Source organism: Zophobas morio, unplaced genomic scaffold, assembly GCF_036711695.1.
Source record: "Zophobas morio isolate AGI-343-1 ecotype UQ-CSIRO unplaced genomic scaffold, CSIRO_AGI_Zmor_V1 ptg000005l, whole genome shotgun sequence".
In the NCBI taxonomy this organism is placed as follows: Eukaryota; Metazoa; Arthropoda; class Insecta; order Coleoptera; family Tenebrionidae; genus Zophobas; species Zophobas morio.
This window is the reverse complement of record NW_026972110.1, coordinates 12,911,129-12,932,537: the sequence shown is the minus strand read 5'-3', so window position 1 is coordinate 12,932,537 and position 21,409 is coordinate 12,911,129. Positions and strand designations below refer to the sequence as shown.

At 33.8% G+C, this 21,409-nt stretch overlaps 1 protein-coding gene across 2 annotated transcripts in view; it reads left to right on the top strand.

Moving 5' to 3' along the window:
• The window catches only part of LOC135122779 (eukaryotic translation initiation factor 4 gamma 1-like), a 46,092-nt gene extending 24,729 nt beyond the window's left edge, over nt 1–21,363 (top strand). For both annotated transcript variants that reach the window (XM_064047198.1, XM_064047199.1), the window contains 21 exons: nt 1,873–1,968; nt 2,022–2,232; nt 2,290–2,457; nt 2,512–2,792; nt 2,853–3,315; nt 14,986–15,567; nt 15,739–15,872; nt 15,929–16,024; nt 16,076–16,468; nt 16,520–16,672; nt 16,723–16,807; nt 16,980–17,214; nt 17,265–17,556; nt 17,611–17,758; nt 17,979–18,345; nt 18,627–18,814; nt 18,873–19,093; nt 19,309–19,440; nt 19,493–19,706; nt 19,907–20,014; nt 20,067–21,363. In XM_064047198.1, coding sequence (XP_063903268.1) covers nt 1,873–1,968; nt 2,022–2,232; nt 2,290–2,457; nt 2,512–2,792; nt 2,853–3,315; nt 14,986–15,567; nt 15,739–15,872; nt 15,929–16,024; nt 16,076–16,468; nt 16,520–16,672; nt 16,723–16,807; nt 16,980–17,214; nt 17,265–17,556; nt 17,611–17,758; nt 17,979–18,345; nt 18,627–18,814; nt 18,873–19,093; nt 19,309–19,440; nt 19,493–19,706; nt 19,907–20,014; nt 20,067–20,152 — 4,653 coding nt within the window. In that variant the 3' untranslated portion in view covers nt 20,153–21,363. The remainder of the gene's footprint in view (nt 1–1,872; nt 1,969–2,021; nt 2,233–2,289; nt 2,458–2,511; nt 2,793–2,852; nt 3,316–14,985; nt 15,568–15,738; nt 15,873–15,928; nt 16,025–16,075; nt 16,469–16,519; nt 16,673–16,722; nt 16,808–16,979; nt 17,215–17,264; nt 17,557–17,610; nt 17,759–17,978; nt 18,346–18,626; nt 18,815–18,872; nt 19,094–19,308; nt 19,441–19,492; nt 19,707–19,906; nt 20,015–20,066) is intronic.
• Nucleotides 21,364–21,409: the final 46 nt, after the last annotated feature.

Below are 21,409 nucleotides of genomic sequence, written 5' to 3'. Positions count from 1 at the left end.
CAGAATTGTCTGGAAAAAAACGAAGTTTTTCTAATTTCAACGCGCTTCGTTTGAAGGAAATCCTTAAATACAGCGTGGAAACAATTTCCACAAAAGTAGTCACGAGAAAGCGCATTTTAAAGGGAAAGAAACAAGAAATATTTCGTGGTTTTGAAAAAATTACTGGGAAAAATAGACAATGCTTTGGTAAAACGGAAACAGTTAAACTGGTGGCAGAAATATTTTCCGTAAAGTTCGCTAGTGTTCTCGAGTGTTTTTCGAATTTTAAAATAATACCGATACAATGGCGTCGGTGCCGTTAATACTATACTCAGAATCAGAAAGACGACTGCCCAGATTTATATACCTACATGCTTTGTTGGGTCCGCTCTACAATTGGTTTTTTAGTTTTATATAATCGTTATTGTTTTGTAAAAGGGAAAATACTCGGCTCGGAGAATAATTGTACGTAATACGTACACGTATAAATTTAGGTTTCCGAAGGCGAAGGTTTTCACATTAAATAGGTACCAGAATCAAATTTCTAAAGCGGTATCTCTAATTGCGTGATAGTGGTGAAGATTTACTTTTCATTTTCTTGGATGAGACATGGATATACCAAAACGAATCCATGGTGGTAAAATTGGGGATCCATGATGATGACATCAAAGCTTGTCCTCCTAAAATAACTAGTGAAGGGAAAAGATTCACAATTTTACATGCGGGTTGCCCTTTGGGCTTTTAGAGGGATGCAATTTTCTCCTGGATTCAAAAGTAGATTCAGCAGATCACCACAAAACCATCACATTTTCGCTATTTGCCATTTACTTACTTACATGTCACATTTTTGATACCTACTTTCTGACATTCCAGTTATACATTATACACTAGAACAATTATGTCCGCAGTTACACAGCTTAAAAAAAAAAGTTACCAAATCTAGTTACATCTACCGAACGTGAATTCCTTATAGACACATCGCTCAGTAATCGAGCGTTCCGACAGGGTAGGTTGTGTTGGGTCATTTGTGTCAAAACTTGCTGATAACGTTTAGTTTCATTTTAACGCTTGCCTTACCACATTTTGACGCGGACCTATGGCAAGGGATTCAAAATATGGAATGTTTACTGCATACTTACTGAGTTGGGAATTTATATATATTGTCAGCTCCAAACAATACTCTATGGAAACATCCAATACCAACACATTTCATCTAGGTTTTTGCTCAGATGCAGAAGAGCAAGAACAAAATAAAACTTAATTTCACCGTCATAGTTACATCGGTATGTACGGAAAGCCGTGGGTCAGCATTGTTTACGACTTGAGCTCCTAAGAATGTAGTGATACATTGATTTTGATGTTCTCTTACAAAAGCGTTAACTTTTTAGTTCTTGTGGCAATTTTTACTAATAAAAGGAAAGCTTGCGTAAACCTTAACATGCTATAGAATTTCTAATAATACTCACTTTTAATTTTTTTATCAATAGCGAATTAACACAGATTATTTATTAGATTTACAGTCGTTCTTTTTAAGAACTAGATACCTGAATGCACTATAACATTATGTTTTTGGAATAATTGTTTTCTACATAATGCTCATGATTCATAGTGATTATTATTGGATTAAGTGCATTCCTCAACAGCTTAAAGATTGCTCCACATAATTATCAGATTTTTTGTGAACACAGGCTTATATCATTTTGTATACTTTTGGATATGAAATTTGTGCTACTGTTTTAAAGTTAGGTCATTATGCCGGAAATAACAAAACGCGGTGATTTGTCGGATTCGATAAACAACATTTGTACATAGTTAATAAGTTATCGTTAAGATAAGTTATCACTAAGATCATAAAATTTTCGAGCTTCAAATTAAGTATCGTATTCGTTTCAGTACGTAGCTCCACAGCAACAAGTGCGTGGAACTCAAGGACCTTACTATAGATCAGGACCACCTAGTCAAGCTACCAGAATGCCCAGTCAACACAGAGTAAGTCGAACGTTAGATTTTATATCCACGAAATTTACTAATTTTTTTTTCAGGGTCAACAGCAAATATATCAGCAGGCTCAGTACATGCAAATGCCTCCTGTTCCAACACAAATGTATATAGCGGCGAATACCATGCAATATTATAATGGACAGAGGGCGCAGACTTTTGTGCAACCTGCCGCTCCTGTTCTTTATCAAGGACCATCTATACCATCTCAGTTTTCGTTCCCACCAAATCCGAATCAAACACAGGCAGTTCCTTGTGAGTTTTCGCTTTGGACCCATTTTAAGCAACTTGTATTATTGAGGAGAGTTTCAGTTCCGTTTTATTCAATGAGGCAGGGTCATCCATCGCAATCGGCCAGTGTGCCACCCAATGCAAACCAACCTCTTCCGAATATGCAGATGACACAGCAACAGCCTCCCTTCCCTAGGCAACAGAATAAACGTAGAGCGAAAGCCATCCCGGTAATAGACCCGGACACCGGTACGGTAAATGCCCCTACGGAATCGCTAATAAACTGATCCATGTAATTTTTAGGTGTTGATAGATTGGATGAAGTTTACGAGCAGAACAATTCGCATCCTCCTTCTGGCGAATCATCTGCGAGGCAGACGCCTCAACCCGTAAATAACGCTAATAAAGAGATTCAGATTACCTTCGCGAAGCAAGTTTTGCAAGCAGCGAATAACGAAACGAGTTTAGAAGATCAAGAAATTCATAGCAGTTCTTTAGATCACGAAGCGCTTTATCATCCAAGTTCTCAAGCCACGGGGCAAACGTCGAAACTTGATCACCTAGTGCAATCGAGTAACCTAAAGGTAACTGATACATAATAATTAATAAAATCCTTCCGTTAACTAATTTTTTTGTGTGCTTAGGCCCAGGCCAAAGAATTTGTACTGAGTTCATCAAATACTGCCAAAGAGACACCTATAGTGTCCGCGAATTGTGACGCTGTCGAAGTTACTTTACCGAATAAACAAATGAAGGACCGTGAAAGTCCTGCAAAAGGTCGTAAAAAGGAACAGCAAGCGCGCGAACATAAGGACTCGGTCAAAGATACCCCAATCAGGGAAAAAGTTAGTGATAAGGAATCTTCCAATCTTAAAAGCGATAATAAATCGAAAGAAACTTTAATACCTACCGCGAATATTGCAGCGCCAGTGACGGTAACAGTGGCAAATAAAGACAATAAAGAGGTTGTGACTCATCGTGATGATAAAAAAAATCAAAAAAAAGACAGTAAACCTGAATCAAACGTGCCTAATGTCGAAATTAATGAGAGTGCGACTGCTCCGACGAATCCGCCAGCTCAACCCGCTCAAGATGTCACGTTAAGTGGTAAGTTCAAACTTTTTTTTTATCATTTGTAAATCACCGTTGTATATGTTATCTAAAACTGTCACAGGGGAAGTACACTAATCTTGAAATTCGTACGCAATAAAGTTTGAAAACAATGGAGACATTGTTGGATGATTATATCGAAAGAGCAATAAAAAAACACGTTCAAAAAGGATTTGTCTTCGATAGAATTTTCGTCTTGTCGTTACTGTCAATTTGAAAGTTGAAGATGCAACGATCAAAGACAAACTTGCAAAAATCCGTGGTTGTCTTTGATCGTGTTTTTTATTGCTGTTGTGGTATTTGACAAGGGTGTGTGCGCCTTTCACAATTAAATACGGTGAACAAGAGAATGTCAATTGCAACCCTGAAGTATGGCAAGCAGTACAATCTTGTGACAGTTACAGCTGAGACGATGTTGACAAGTTTCCTTCATTAGAAGAAACCTTGAAAAAATATCCCTAATACATTCCAAAATCAAAAATCCATCATCTTGAATTATTCCAAAATTGGCATTGCAAAGTTTGAGAGCTTCTTGTCATCGATTGTCATTTGAAGTTTAATTTTATTTAAGCTATGAATGAAAATAAAATGAAACATAGACTCAAATTATTTCATGTTAGAATAAATCACTAAAACTGACACTGACAACGTTGCCAACTGTATTTTAGAAGAAATGGCGGTGTTGGTGGCTTTTTGATTGTGGAGTAACATCGCATGCAATGCATTAAGTAACAACTGAAGAGGTGGCGAACACTTAAAACATAAATTATTAAAAAAAAAACTCTGACGGCGACTGAAGAAAATCAATGGCCGAGTCATCTTTGTTACATTGTTTATGTGATGAAAAAGAGTGCGAGTTTTTACCACAACAACGCTACTTTTACGTTTTGCGAGTAACTAATTTGAATCTATAGTAATAACAATAACACAGACCTGCGATGAAAAACCTGTCTTATTAAAATAAATAGAGGAATCCAATAGATTTTCGGATGATAATCACCATAAAATAGTTAAAAAATAATCATCACGTAGATTTAAAAAAAAAAAAACAACACAAAAGTTCATGTATGTTTATCACGTTGCAAAAAAAAAAACGATGTTAAGCTTTCAACAATTTAAAATACAATAATATTTTTGAAGTGAAGTAATGTCAAATTGAAGTTGTAATGATGAGAAAGTTCAGGAGAAAAAAAATTACATATTTCACAAAGATTTTTAATAAGTGAACAAAAGTGTTTTTTATATATAAAAAGAGGATGTATAAAATAAATATCTAATTTTTTCCAAAAAACCTTCCGTGGTCGCAAAAAAATGAAGTAATTAGGACAACAATAAATATGCAAAACATTTATTAAAACATAAACAGGTTTGTAACAGCGAAATTGTGCAGGTCTGTGTAATTAGTGTTAAAGAAATTCTTTCAAAATTTCAATATTTGCTGAAGTGGCGGCTAAAGTTAGTTTTTATTTTATTTAAATGATTATTTAATTTTATCGTCTAGACATTGATTAGATAAAAATCTCGTTATAATGTACTTTTGGAAGACTGTCGTTATTACCTAGTCTGTGTTTATTTCGATGTTACTTTCAAGAGAAGTAAACACTTTGTAAATCCGATTACAGTAAAGATGTTTTCAAGGAAGAAAATAGCAATCTTGTTTACTAAGAAATTATGTTACTTGTATGCAAGTTGTATTTATTTTATAACGACGTCAATAACTGTTAACAGTTTACCGGTCAAATGTAAATGTTTTTAACAACTAGATATGTACCTACGTTTTCTCTAACAAATGTTTTAAATTATAATATGCCTCATACGACATAGCAGGTGTTTGATAATAAGTAGATTTCATAATTAATTAAATCGTCAAAAAATATACGTTTTGATATTTTTTAAAAAGAGTAGCAACAAAGTAGTTTACGTCTCTTTTACGTGTTTTCGTACCACAAGCTGATAATTGGGAAGTTTTTTTTTTATTATTATTATTATTAATGACGTCAAAATCAAGTTGCTGCATTTCACTCCCAAATACAACTTTTCCATGAATATTTTATTTGTCTACAGCTTGTAATCTCTTTAAATGTTTGATTACATTAGTAGAATTTTATAACTAAGTAGTACCACAGTAAATCCATATGTCACGGGTGTGACAAAATGAGGACATTTTTTCTTTTAAATCAGAGATATTTTAAAACAAATACCATTAGTAATGGGTGAGAAACTGAGAAAACAATATATGACGTCACGGGTGTGATTCGTAGAAAATTTAGTATAATGTTTTCATGAAAAATTTTACTATTTCTGCGAATATCAAAACCATTTTTGCTGTTCCTCCAATACACAAACTAACGAAGAATAGGTAACAGTTTTTGGTCATAAATTACTTGGAATAACCCATGTAATTTTACACTGCATCATTTAAAATAGTGTCACGTGTGTGCCTTACATACCTTGAATATTAAAAATTATAGTAAAACTGGCATAATAAAATAAAATTACATCACAAGAAGAACGCAGTTGTAAAAACAAATATTTAGCCTTTTGTTTCTTGATCCATGTATTTGAAATTTTGAGTACCATCAATTGGAACCAAGATGAACACTCCTGAAGTACAAGAAGCGTGCAGAAGCGGTGTAGACATTATTCAGTTATTTTTGTTATTTTGTGGTAACTGCTAAGAATGCGAATTCCGTATATGTGAAGATCCCTACATCTACGAAATTGATTGCAACCAAATTACTAGATTGACATGGCCTACCTCTGTCTAAAAACATCCTGAATGGATGATAGAGGTCAATTTTCCTTTGTATAATTTTGATTAGAAAACCAAGGTTTGTTTCAATCCTTAAGAGTTCACAGAACACTCCTAATTTTTTTATACGTGCATTCAGTAACACCCTGCATATATATATTTTTAATTTCATTACATTCACCATCAAGAACAGTTTGGAATCAATGTTAATTTCATTTAATTTTAACTTTTGTACGTTCGGACTTGTCACTCGTTGCATTTTTATAGAGCATCTGCTATTTCATTCGAGAAATTTGATGAACGCAATAGCTAGATAATCTGTTTTTTATTTTGTGTACCAATATTTAATTTGCGGGTGAATTGGTTTAAACTATCCCTATAAATTTTTATTAAAACACAGTCACGGGCGTGACATAAAATCTGATTTATATCCAACGCTTAAAAATACTAATAGTAAGTCGATTTTGGGTGTTTTATATATGGCATATTAAAATTCATCCTTCAATGTATTCATAAAATTATTTAAGATTTTCATGTGCTTTGCGCTACAATTGATCAAACCAAGCACAAAGAGCTAATAAAAGTGTTAGCTTAAGCATGGTTTTAAAAAGACAAAATATTTTACAATAACAAGGTGTTTTTTTTAAGTCTTTAAACTTTTCAACATTCTCATATTTGTGCAACTTATTTCATTTTTTATTCACTCAGGCTCATTTCGTGTGGATTTACTGACCACAGACGATTGAATGTGGGACGTATTTTTTACTATGTAGTTCTGCGCTGAAATTTGTTTGTCTTGGTTATCGTATTTTTCTTTGTATGCACAATTTCTCATTTTTCATAATGGATATGCAATTCAGAATTATAAATCGTGCACTTAACAATAAATATACTATTTATTGACAAATTTAAAATCAACAAATATTTTGCTATCGTTTTTGTTCTCAAAATCTACGGTTATTCACAGAGAACTTTTTTACGCCGTTAAAACATTATTAAGGCTCAAGCTATATTCACTTCAGAGATTTTTTTCAGTTAAGATTTATTTGAATAATTTTTTATACATCGACATTCTATAAATTTGCATTTAATGTTGCTGCTTAAGAAAGAAATTGTAAAATTTTTATTCGACTTCAAGTAAAGGTTGCTTGTTTCATAATAAACAATAATATTCCCTCTGTCCAGAAATAAGTTTTCTATTGTCTCAAAAATTATTATTATGGTACAAGTGTTGAAAACGGTCCATTGCATTACGAACGGAAATACGGCGCGAGACGCAGTCGAGCGCTGTATGTAAGTGAGTAATGCAATGGAGTTTTCACACGAGTATCATACAATATTTTTTGCGCTGCCTTCTTGAAAAAATAACATTTTTCAATCGCTAAAAGAATAAATATTACTGAACCGAAATTATGTTGGTATTGAATTTATCACCAAATACGTCAAATACTAATCTGTCAATTTGCCCGGGCTAGATTTTGAATTTCAAAGTTGAAATGGAAATTCGTGTACGTATTCAGAAAACTGCAGATAAAGCAACTGCAAATTTGTTGCCTGCAAAATCCGCAAACCCATATGAAGCCGAATATCAAAAATGCATCAAGTGGTGCAAAGAAAATAAAATACGCGAATTTTCTGAAACGACGCTCTTGGTTTATTTCCAAATTAAGTCGGAAATTAAGAAAGCATCCACACTGTGGACAATATATTCAGTTCTGAAAAGTACTCTTGGCATCAAACATAACATAAATCATTCGAAATTTTATAAATTAACAGCGTTTTTAAAGCGGCAGAATGACACAAGCCCAAGAAGTCTGAAATACTTACCAGTGGAAACATTTTTATATACGGCTCCAGATCAGAGAGAATCTTGTGATTATGATTCAGGGTGTGGTTGGGAATAACGTCAAGTTTAAACGGTTTTTTTAATTAACAAGAACTACTAACAAACAGTAATAACATAATAGTTGTCAACAACATAAACCAAACCACCGATTAGTGTCAACTGTCAAATTACTGTAAATCTAAATTTTGATCAACAAATTCCCCTATTTAAGATTACAATTTAAATTGCACTTTTTTAAAATTTCGAGCCACTTTTTGTTATAATAAGTTTAGATACATGGTTATCAATTAGTAGTAATTACTTTGTGATAATCAATTTATTTTTTCAAAGCTTAAATTTCTCATTAGTATTTTGCAACACTAGATCCTTTTTCATTGCCATAGCGACACGCCACGTGTCAACGTAAAATGTCAATTACAACTATGGCAGCGCAAAAATTAATTTTATCTATTTATCCTTCAGTAGCGTCTAAAAAGGTTGGATAAGGGTTAATTTTCCCTTTTTAATTTTGATAACACAAAATAAGTTTTTCAGGCTTCTTAGACTTCGCGAAGAACTGTCCATTTTGTTGTACGTACCTTTCAATAACACCCTGTATACAACTGTTAATACTTACGACCCCCTACACAAAAAATTAACCCTTAAAAAGTTTGGAATTGCTCAAGATTCGAACGCATTATCCCTTGGAAACTAGGTACTGTCCCACAGACAGACAAAGGTTTCAAAAATTAACAGCCCTGTTTTTGCGTTGGGGGTTAAAGATTTGAATACATCTGCCATAGTTTGGACGTTGTCCCAAGACAATGTCGCAGTTCATAATAAAAGGAAACTAACAATGACTTCAAACATTGAATTGGGGAAACCGGAGTTGGAAATTTTTCATTGAAAAATCTAATTAATACGTAAATTTAAAATTTTACTTTTAGTGTCGAGTCGGGCGGAGGGGGTCATAATATTTTAATACGACTTTGTTTTTAAATACCTTACGGTTTTTTAGGGAAACTTAACATTTGAAATGGTTGGTATTCTGTGAAACTAAAAAAAAAACATTAAATTGGACTTTCGTCAATATATATTCTGTATAATAATATACTCTCATCTGTAAGTGAAAAATTGAGGATAAACAGCTATCGTGTTATAAAAGCGCAATGGTTTATTTATGTTCGTTGATTCATCCTCGCCCACAATTTTATGACGTCATTTAAAAATTTTGCTATTTTAATCTTGCTTAAATTATGTAAAACAATATACTTGTATATGTGTGGTTTATTAATCCATGCTTACATTTTATCTTGAACATATATAAATTTTTAGGGGCAAAATCAAAATTATACAAGAAAAACTTTAAAAATTGAAAAAGAAAAACGCAACCCACACCTGAAATAGTTTTATTATACAAGCGTTTTTAAGGTTATCGTAACCATGGTATGTCGCTAATCAAAATTTATCTGATTGCCCCTCCAAAAACTTGACTTGATGGCGTACAATTTTGCTAGATAAATACTTCACAACATTTACAAGGTGACATTCTCCTTTATTCGTAGTTCTTAATGAATTTTGTTTTAGTAAACTTTCTTAGAATCTACGAAGTTAAAGTAAATTATATTTAGACACTTTTTCTGAAATAAAACATTTTTATACTAGATCTACGCCATCGATAATCGTAAACTTTTTAAAACGTTCAGTTCGTGATATAGTTGCAAAAATTTGTATTTGAGACATTTTCACTTTTACTTCCTGAGCCTAGTTAAGCTCGTGTTGATAATAAAAAACACTGATCAAAGTTCGTTAATTATAAGTTACAAAAATAATTCTTTTTTGGAATCACCAGAAAATGCAACGTTTTCGTCATGGATATTTTTTTTGTGTTTTCCTTTAATAACTTTAAAAGTGCATTTTGTTCACGGTTCAAGGCAAGCTCCTATGGTAATTAGCTAATTAGATTCCTTTTTTAACTTTTTTTTATTATTATTGTTATTTTATTTTAAGTTCAAAATTAAACGTATTTGTTGAGAAATGATCCGTTCCAGAAATAGTGTTGATGTATAAGATTCAACAAAGGAAAATAACTTTGTACGTATTTGAAATTATCTAATTATTACTACTGCAGCATTATCTCTTGTATGCTATTATTTGTTTGAAAGGTTTAGGTTTTGTGTGTCCATTAATAAACTATTATTTTTAGAAAGTCAATGTACTTGAATCGATTCTATCAAATTAATTTATTATTGTACAGTCGTACAAAAAAATGTATGTGATCGTTGACTCGTTGGGATCGCCGCAAAGTAATTTTTAGCTCCATTCGTGTTTTGCCAAAACACTACTGACGTGTACCAAAGTACCATTCGCACACTAACTACGTAAGAACGTAAAGTAAAGCTCAGAAGTATTAGATATTTGATGAAGTCGCTTTATGGCGTGCGATAGATTAGAAGATGCGCATTAATTTTTTTCTGAAATCGACAAAGTTTAAATAGTATTTGAAAAAAATCTCTTTGAGGTGATGTATATCGTGGCGAGTTGCATGTGTTTGTAGAACAATTCGATCAAAAATAAAACGTACAATTAAGTATGATTTTCAAGCACCTAAAAAAATATATATTTAAATTGTGGAAAAATGAGTGCGTTAACCGAGAAAGCAGTCTTTCCTATTTTCTGTGATATTAATTTTTGTCAAAGAATAATGACCATTTTGACCGACTGTGAAGTATGTACAGTCCTTCAAAGAAATTGGTTTACCCCTAGAGCCTAATGCTTGCTTGGACGTTTCTATTGCTTCTTCTTCATTGTTCGCCATTTTAATCCCTACGTTTATCCTTTTCGGCAACAAGTCTGTACTAGGAAAAATGTACCTGTGTCACAAAAGGTGGATGAGTCATAAATTTGGGTATTTGGATTTCAACCATCACTTTGAAGGGACCGTTGCAATGTTTTTGGTTTCAGATTTTATGCGTAATATAAAAGTAAGATTTCAAAGTAGTGATTTTGGTACAGCATGAAGCTTCATGACAAAGCGTGATTCAGCAAATTTGGTCCGGTTTCAATGCAGAAATTTTGATTGCACAATAAACGAGTTATTTTACAATTTTCTTTAGAGATTCTTCGGACATATGTATGTAATGTATGTAATAAAATCTTTCTGGAACTTTTAAAAGCGAGCAAATTGTGAGACACATTTGTGTCTGATAATATTGAATGTTTAGGTATTTTCGATCTTTTGTTCGTATGGGTTGTTAATTACCTGCTACAAATTGAAAACCAAATTTACTCACGTTGACTTTCATGCTTTCGTGTGGGGCTGCTAATGTATTTTTATTTTTGTTGTTGCTAGTCATGTGGAAATACAGAATAGAGAAACATGTGTGCAAAAGTAAGTTAAAATTCCCGCATAAAGTTAGTTCCATGTTCAGTGTTAATCCTCGCAACAGCTTGAATTACACCACTTAACCGCATTATTTATTTTTGCAAAATAATAAATCGCACACAACAATGAATTCAAATTTAAAGGTGGCAAGCGATTTAAGCGACACTCTTTATCAGCACATAAACAAAAACGGACAGTAAAAAAGTGAATTTAAAGCCTTGCAGATTCACTGTCAGTGCGTGTAGTGCCGGTGGCTGGTGTTTATGAAGTTATAGACTACTGTAAACCACTGTTTCTTTAAAAATAACGCAGTTCGGACTTCGGAGTATTGTTGAAACTTATTTGAATATGTGAATAATAGGTGTGTGTTTTACTGTTAGTGCCAGAAAATGGGTCGCAGAAAACGTAAGTTTAACAAATAAGGTCGTGCGAGTGAAAAGAGATAGATATGTTAACGTATAGTTCGCTATTGAAATATGGAATTTGGGTGTGCAGAAATTTAATAACGGTTTTGGAATGTGATTTACATAGGCAGTCATCCTTGTCCATTTTATCCTCAAATTCCGACCGGTTGCATTCCGTCTGGCGTGTCCAAAAACTGCAATCGTCGGGCGTTCGAGAATCTTCGCTTCGAACGTAAACGACCGAAGAACGAACAAGATGGCAGACGACCTCTTATTGAGCGTCGACCGCATGGGTCGCACGCTACGTGGTTGAATTTTAAAGAAATTTTTAGTTTGTTAGTAACGTTCATACTCCAACAATACTCAAAGGCTTTGTTCAAATTAGTGTTGTGTTAGTTTCAATAGTTTAATTGCGTTCTGACCAGTAACTTCGTCGCTTTATATTAATTTTAATTTGACCTTGCGGCTCTTGGCAATTGTTAAATTTTCACGATACTCTAAAAGTAACTTGCAGAATATTTGCTCAATTTTTAACGTAGTTCGTAAGTGTTGAAAGTGGTTGTTTTTTTGCAAATGTGGTGTTTTCCGTTTATGGGAATTGTCTAGAAGCAGCACGACTCCCACTCATGCACCCCGGTCATAGTCTAAGAATAGCACAGTGACCCAGCACAATGGACACATGGCAGACTGTAAATAATAAGGGTAAATTCATTATATATTACCACGATTACCATATGGGTTACGATTTAGCTTAGGTAATTCTAGTACAAATTCTTTTTAGAAAGTTGTTCATCCAGTTTTTGCGCTGGTTGTTACGAAATGGTGCGGCCTTCTGGGCGAAACGGGCAGCATTTTCGGGTTTTTTCTGACCCAGAATGAACGAATCTGAAACAATATTGTTCGTTTTTTGTAACTCCATGAAGAAAATAGCTATTAACGGAAAATTTTCACGGAAAAAGTGAGCCATAGTTTCTAATGGAAAACCACGTGTTTTCGCACAACCTTATGGAACCAAATTTCCCTAGATCGGGTATTCTCATCGCATCGGTGTTACCGGCACGTTGACGTTTTTAAAATTCTGAGAAACCTTCATGAATTACTGAACAAATTTCAATTATCTTTGTGAAAACATCATTAAAATTAATTTCAGCTAGTTGAATTTGCCTAGTTAGACCCACACTTTGCACCAAATGCAGTAATTTGTATCATTAGATTTGCCAGGTTGGCATTAAGCAACAATTATTTTATGGAAATCCTCAATATTTTCCTAATGGCCCATTATCTAGCACCAAACCTGATCAACTAGAACTGCCTTGTTTTTTATTTTTTTGTGTATATTGAACCTTGGCAATGAGTTAACGTCCCGAATACAAACGTAGCACAAAATGTCGACGCTGTTGTGTATTAATAGTAATGGTCAAATGGAGTCCATGTTAAATCCTATAATTCATGCTTAATGATTTTTGAAATTTTTATAAATTAAAATTGCGGATTTAATTGAGCTTGGTTCATAAAATGAACCGTTTATTGCGAAAGCCTTTTTTAATAAATGTGAAGGAAAACATGTTTCCCCGTGTTCATTTTTAACGCATTCAAGTCAAATGCAAACCTAAAATAATAGGGATCAATATAGTTTTTTCCGCTTCCGTTCAACGCTCCCTAAAATCAATTATTGTAATAAATACTACGTTAGTGCATTTTTTAGAAAATCTCGCTTTGTATGCGCATCAATTAAATTGAATCCACTTTCTACTTACGATCCAGATGAAACCAAATAGTAATAGGTATGTACAAAAATCGCCATAAAAAATGGTACGGCCAAAAAAAGACATAATTTTTATCAAATTTATATGAACACGTCGTAAAAGTTTGTTAGACACCATTTTGTGATCATTTAAGTTTATTAAATTCCACATAATTGAGTTAATTGTAAAGATGTCTTATTATCGTAGAAAACTAGCATTTAGGTGAAGTGTTCATTTTTAGAATTTCTAAATCTTAACGTTTTAATAAATGCATCGATTTGTTCATGATAACACACACCAGTCCATACACTTTACTAAGTAAATAACAATGTGTGGAAAAATTGATAATTTCTTACACGCACCTCCGTGCTATGCCTATAATTACACCTTTAATTTATTGTAGCTGATTATGGTGTTAACCTAAATATCCTTGTGTGGAAGCCATATTTTAAACTATAATGTCATAAGCACAAACAATTTATTTGAACAATTTTGTATTAGTAAAAGTTTGCATTCTATTTTCATTTTGTTCTTGTTTTGTTTGTCTTTTAATGTTATAGTTAATAAATTTTATTGAGAAAAAAAACCGCTATCAATTTAACAAAAAAATACTCATTGGAATTTAATAAGACATCTACACTGTTAAAAGGCAAGAATAATGTAAGAATTTTGCATTACTACTATTGAAAATGCTACAATATTTCTGCTGTCAAGTTAATTTCAAAAGTGTACTTTCTACAAAAATCCGATTACTACTTTGTTAATGGTTTTTATTTTATAGTGTTTGACTACCTGCATGTACCGTGAAGTTGAAAATATCTTCATAACTTTCCAGGACTTTGATTATAAAATTTCAAGCGTGTTATAAAAATATAACCCGAGGGAAATAACGTTTGGCTTGTATTATACTTTCACCTGCATTTTTTTTTTCGTCTTCATGGCCGATTTTATTATATACTCAGTTTAGCAGAATTAACTTTTTTTATAAAAACAACCCGTTGGATGAAATAGTCTAGAATGAACGTGGTTGGTAGAATATTTATGAAACGTTAAAAAAAAATGTTTTCCTATCAATTAATATTTAACTTGTCTCTTCTAACTCTTGTGATTTTAAAATAACTTTATCTTTTTTGTTCATTGTGTTATGAGGATACAGGATTATCACACCAACTTGAGGTGTTTTTTTTTATCAGAAACCACAGAAACAATACTGGTTGTTTAGAATGTGCATTATCTTGTGTCACTTATCCACAAGGTTATCATGTTTATGCTGTATTTTTATAGTTTGCAGTAAATCTTGTATTGAAACCGTTTTAACGTAATGTTGAAAATTATTTGTCGTTGAGCAATCCAAAAATATCACAGTTCCAGCTCCACATGATGAGTTGTAATCAGAGTGGCGTTTTATACTGTGAAAATCATAAGCAATGCTCGCTATATGCACTAGTTATTTTGCTAGTGACATACACTGCACTGCAACAGTTCCACGCGTTTTATGCACTCCACATCTTGGCAAATCAAAAATCACTCACTAAATTCCATTTTCTTTTTTCCAGCGAAATCTAAAAATGCTTCACAAAGAACGAAAGATGGCCAAAAGCAACAGATTTCTGCTGCTACAAACCAAAAACAAGCGGCGGCGCCCGTTCCAGCACCGCAACCCTCAAAACCCAGTAGCAAATCAAGTAAAAAGAGTGAACTTAATCAGAAAGGTGCGAGTAAAGAGGGCACCGATATGGACGCTTTTAACGATAACGTCCGATTGGATGCCGTCAATGCCAACATCAGCACCACAAATGAAATCAACGCAAATTCTCTCGTAAACAATACAAATAATACTACAGTTCCTACAAATGAAGCTAATAAGAAGAATCAGAATACTGATACGTCAACGTTGAGGACTGAAGCAAAGACTTTACCTAAGAGTAAAATTGATATTACCGATATAGTTAAAGAAAAGCCGAAACCAATCAAATCTTTTCCGCAACAAACCGAAACACAGGACGAAATCGACAGAGCGGCGCCTATAAGTAATGATAAGCTTGTGCAAGCTAAAAACGAAGCGAACGCCAAAGCTAACTCTGAAAATAATTCATCGGCCATCATAGAAATCAAAGCTGATTTACCATATCGAGAAGGTAAGTGTTGTAAAATTTCCTTAAAAGAAAAGAAAAGATGTGATGACACAAGCTTTCTTATTAACCGTGATTGAAATAAAGCTGGAATTCCTCGTTGCTGATCTTGAACACTTTGTCAGATTCTTCGTTGCGATTTTATTTGCATGGTATTTAGTAATGTCGTTGTTGCAGGTCAATGGGCTCCTCACAATTTAGACGGGAAGAAAGTATATGACAAGGAATTTTTATTATCTTTAAGGAACGGTCCCGCTAGCCGAAAAAAGCCTGACAACTTGCCTGATGTTATTGTAGCCGACGATCGAGGAGTAAGTTTCTCGTTGTTAAATTTAACGCATGTAACATGTGTTCGTATTTTTTGCAGAGACTTAGTGATGGAAGGTATTCCATGGGAGGTAGAACCGATTTTACAACCCCACCTTTTCCAAATTACGGGGGTAAATCTAGTTCGCAAAGAGGCGTAAGTGTCATTTGGTATTGTTGATTTTTATTTTTAACGATTATTTTCTAGCCACCTCCAAAACGTAATAGTCAATCTGGTAAAGTCGGTGGTGGCGGCGGTAAAGGTAGCAAATCTCAAGTTATCAAAGTGTCGATTTCGGTCAGGGAAGACGTGAAACTTCACGAAGTAGAAAATGCATGGAGACCTGCTCGTTTCCTAAAAGGTGATAACATGTCTGACGATGAAAGGAGAACTGAAGAATTATATAAGAAAGTCAGAGGAGTACTCAATAGATTGACTCCTCAGAAATTCGAGACTTTGGTTAGTCAAGTAAGAGAGTTACAAATTGATACAGAAGAAAGGTTACAAGGAGTAATCGACTTGGTATTTGAGAAAGCTGTGGACGAACCAAATTTTTCGGTTGCGTATGCGTTGATGTGTAGGGAGTTAGCTCTTATGCAGGTTTGTATTTCTGGTCAATTTTTTGCGTTTGTACAAAGTTTTATTTAACAGGTACCTGCTGCCAACAGTACTGAAGATAAAAAAGAATTTGTTCAATTTCGTAAGTTGTTGGTGACAAGGTGTCAATTAGAATTTGAGAAACAGTCTTACGATGAAACAATTAGGAATGATAAAGTTAAAGAAATTGGCGAGTGTTCCGACTTTGTAAGTTGAATCGAGAATGAAAAAAATCGTGTATAATGAAATATTTATAGGAAAAGAAGAAGGAGCTACAGTTTGAACTAGAAGAATATGACCGTCGGTTGCGAATGAAATCTGTCGGAAATATTCGGTTTATAGGTAAGAGAAACAAAAAATGTACTTATTGTATGCATACGTAATTAAAATGATGTTGTAAATGAAAGTAGTGGACTGATTTCTAGTGAGGAAAAATCCTTCTCTGATCAATTAAAAACTCTCAACTTATTTCTCTCAAGTATGGCGATAGGTAGTGACGCTTTTTTGTTTTTAGGTGAACTATTTAAGCAGCAGATGCTGACAACCAACATAATGATGAGGTGTTTAGATAACTTGTTAGACAATAAAGACGAGGAGAGTTTAGAATGTTTGTGTAAGTTATTGACAACAATTGGTAAAGAACTAGAGAGAGGGGGAACGAATAAGAAAGGGGTTGATTTAAGTCCTATTTTTAACTCGATGAAAGATATTGTCGACAAAAAATTCGGAAGAATTAGTAGTAGGGTTAGGTAGGTATACAGTATAGTATAATTCGTCCTCTTTAATCCCGTATTTTCAGATTTATGTTGCAAGATGTGATAGATCTTAGGAAAAATAAGTGGGTGCCGCGCCGCCAAGACTTGAACCCTAAAACCATAGATCAAATACAGAAGGAAGCCGAAAATGAGCATTTGAATATTCAAGCGATGAATTCAATACCAATGACTCCTAGAAAAGATGATCGGGGTAGCAGTGCTGGTGCTAATTCAGATAGGAAGAGAAGGAACGTTTCAGATGATGGTTGGCAGACTACTGCTTCTAGGAATAGGATGCCGTTTACTGTCCAAAGTGATAAGTTAAAAAATAAGCCTGTAAGTTTAATAATTTTATAATTGTTTTGTTTTATTTTAATTGTTAAATTGCAGCCACAAACCGACGAACCGTTGGGAAGCCGACAGATGTTTGGTAACTGGAGCAAAGGTTCTAACATTAAAACCGACCCGACTTCAGCGACAAACACTGCTAACATGTACGCAGCTCTAGAACATATCGATACCGAAAAACGGCCTTCAAGTGAGTATTGCTTTCTTGCGTGCGTTCAGTGTACCACAATCCCAGCTCCCCATTATTACATTAATGAATTTTGGTGGCGTTTAGTATTGTGGAAATTAGCGCTGTGTTCGCTATATTCTGTAGTTTTATCAATAAGTACAGCTATACACTACACAGCAACAGATTTCTACATAACTATGTAGTTTTAGTAAGATTTGCTGTAACTGTTTTGTTTCTAAAGGTTCGAGAACGAATAAGGATCCCTACAGTTCTAAGGGACCAAGCTTAGAACGTGGTAATTATAAGCAGCAGTCGTATGATGGAAGAGGTTCGAGATCTGGATCACAACATAGATCAACAGAAAGAGAAAGTTCGCTTCCTGCAACGCAGAAGGTTGCACCCACGATAATTCCTGTACAGAAAGCAGAGGAGGAGGAAGAGGAGACTCCAGTTCCTTCAGAATATAAGATGTCGGAGGAACAGTTGGAAAGACACGTTAAGAATAATTTGGACGAATATTTGAACGACAGCTGTACAGTCGAAGAATATAGTCAAGATACCCAAGCAACTGTGCCCCCTGCCTACTTACCGAGAATGGTAACTGATGGGTGAGTGTTAAACGATCATATTAATTCTTCTGCACAACTCATTGCAAATTCTCATTAAAAAAGTGAAAATTTGTTAGTTTATTGTGCTATATTGATGTTTATGAAGGATTCGCTAGCACCACAAGAATTTAAACGATTCAATGAGTGGGGTTTGATAGTGCCCTTCCTACAGTATAAAATGTACTTGCAATGCATATTTTAAAGTGGTTTGTATTGTAGTCTTCATATCGCTAAAAATTGTTTATATCTTTAAATGAGCGATATATATATTTTTTTTGCAGATATCTGCATGTGTTGGAGAGATCACAAACCGCGCGACTTAGAACAGGAATGCTATTCGCCAAATTAATTAAAATAGGCACACTTCCCTTAGAAGTCTATTGTAATGGCTTAGAAGATGTGCTGAATCAAGTAGATGAACTGACCATTGATATTCCCATGATATGGACTTATCTGGCTGAGATCGTAGGTAAATGTTTATGCATGTGACATGTCAAATTTTTATTTACCTATATTTTTGTTCGTAGTTCATTTGATCTGTGAAGAAGCTCTGTCTATGCACAGGCTACATCAATCATGTCCTGTAATTATCAAACAGGGTCACGGTCCGAAATTGTTAGGGACATTATTTAAGTTAGTTGTAAGTGAAAAGGGGCCCAATTTTCTCATTAGCTGTTGGCAAACTTCTGGACTTCGCGTCGAGAGTTTTATGGATATAAAACAGGTTAACTCATTCTTAAGAGAAAATGTAAGTATAAAATTCATCATTTAGAAATTCACAATCCCAGCTCCACATAATTGTAATTTAATTATAGTGGCGTTTAGTATTGTGAAAATCAGTGCTTAAGTTCGCTATATTTCTTAATTTATTTACATAATTAACGAAATACACTACTTGAGCGACATGATAAAAAACAAAAACAATGTATGACAGAGGTCAACAAACACGTGTTTTTATTACAGAAATTAGATTTTCTATGTGGTGGTGACACAGCTGCAGGTCACAGCCAATTAACGTATGATCAAATCTCCAGCAAGCTACTAGAATTCTTTTCCATGAAAACTTCGTTCGATGATATTGTCAATTGGATAACAGTAAGATCGTCGGTTTATTTTATGACGTGTGCTTATTCATTTTTTTTAATAGGCTAACGTAGGGGAGTTAGTTAATGAAAATAAGTTTGTTAGGACCTTAGTTACGACCATTTTCGAGAACTCCATTGGCCGCCAAAAATTAGTTGCAGACAATTTGAAAGACCACTACAAGTTACTTCAAAAATACGTTGATAATAATCCAGTTTATGAGTTGCAGTGTCTGTACGCGTTACAAGCTTTAATTCACAAAATGGAACATCCGAAAGGTTAGTATTCGAATAAACTACCAAAAGTCACAGTCATGCAGCACACAATAATTTTCACTATTATTGTCGTGAAGACAGTACTGTGGAAATTAAACTGAGGTACTTCCTATTTTCGCTGGTGTTTTCATCTAGCGTTTATCAAAGTACTTCACATTATGTTTCAACATTGTCCATTTGATGTACTAATTATGTTTCTTTAGGTCTTCTTTTGACAATTTGCAATCAGTTGTATGAAGACTCCATCATTTCCCAAGATAGTTTCATTGCATGGGAGGCCAGCGACGATCCTGCGGAGCAGGAAGGCAAAGGTAAATTTTCATTGTTTGCTTTCAGAGTTGTACTCCCAAGTTTGCATTGCAGGTGTTGCATTGAAACAATTGACGAGTTTCTTCACGCAACTGAAAGAAAATGAAGATGATTCAGGGTCCTCTTCTGATGAAACCTAGCAGATAACAGCCCCGTATGTGATGCTGGCGTCCTAGACCTAATAAATTGAAACATTTAAGTGAATTACAGTGACTCGTAAAAACCTAGTTAAAAAAATTTTTACAATTGTTTATATTATACATATATATATTATACATACTTCATAAATATATGTTGCGAAACGTGTGAAGCACAGACTAACAATTTCAAATTAAAGTGCGGGAATAAACGTTACAAGTTATCAAGTGCCCTCTAATTAATTGCAAAGACATAAAAAATTAAAGTGATAAAAACTGGACGAGCAAACGTGGACTATAGTGGAAAATACTTGGGCTCAGCTGGCCTCGGATCCTGTTTTATACTGTATATTTGTCTTTATTATTTATATATATTTTATATTGTTTATTTGGTAACATTTTATTGTTTATAGTGACGTCGTTATTTTATTAATTATGCGAATATTGGAGTTGCTTAATTCATTTCGGCTGGGCCCGGAAACAACATTGAATTACACGTCATTGTAAGCGATTGATCGTGATGTTTACTTTTGTTATAAATTAATTTGTTATATATATCATGATTTCTTACTGTTAAGTTATATATATATAAAATAGGTATAATTGTTCTGTATAATAAATATGCAGCTGCACAGTCCAGTTTTAGATTTATTTTTTAAATATATAATTTTATTTTTTTGTGTTTGAACAAATCTGAAACTGCTTTGAGCGACTGTTACTAGTCAGAGTTATTTTCTTAGAAATATTGTATATATTTTCCAACAAAACATATACAGTATTTTTCTGACTGATTGTACATAAACTTCCTATGGTTGATTACCCAGTTTATATTCAACCGAAACTCTTATTTTAGAGATACTGAAATTTCAAGGCATGATTTACTTTCCTGCTATCCTCCTGTATCATATTCTTCATTATTATTAAAGTGGGTAGTCATGTCTTGAAAGTGGAAACATCTTTTTTACTGTTGTGTAACCAGTCATTATTTTGTAACAGAAATCGAAAGCTGGTTTCCTCAGTGATGCTATCAACTATTAAACTTAGCGGTCAGGGATCGAATGAGGAAATGTTTAAAATATGGTTGGTTTATTGAAAAATATACATAAGTGTGTTAAATTATCAAGACAGACTCTGCCAAACTGTTAATAACATTTATAAATGATGCTAAACCTAGGCAACTGACATAATAAATGAGCAAAATACCAACACACAAACATTTTTTATTTACCCGCCGATCCTTCAAAACTTGTAAGAAGCAAA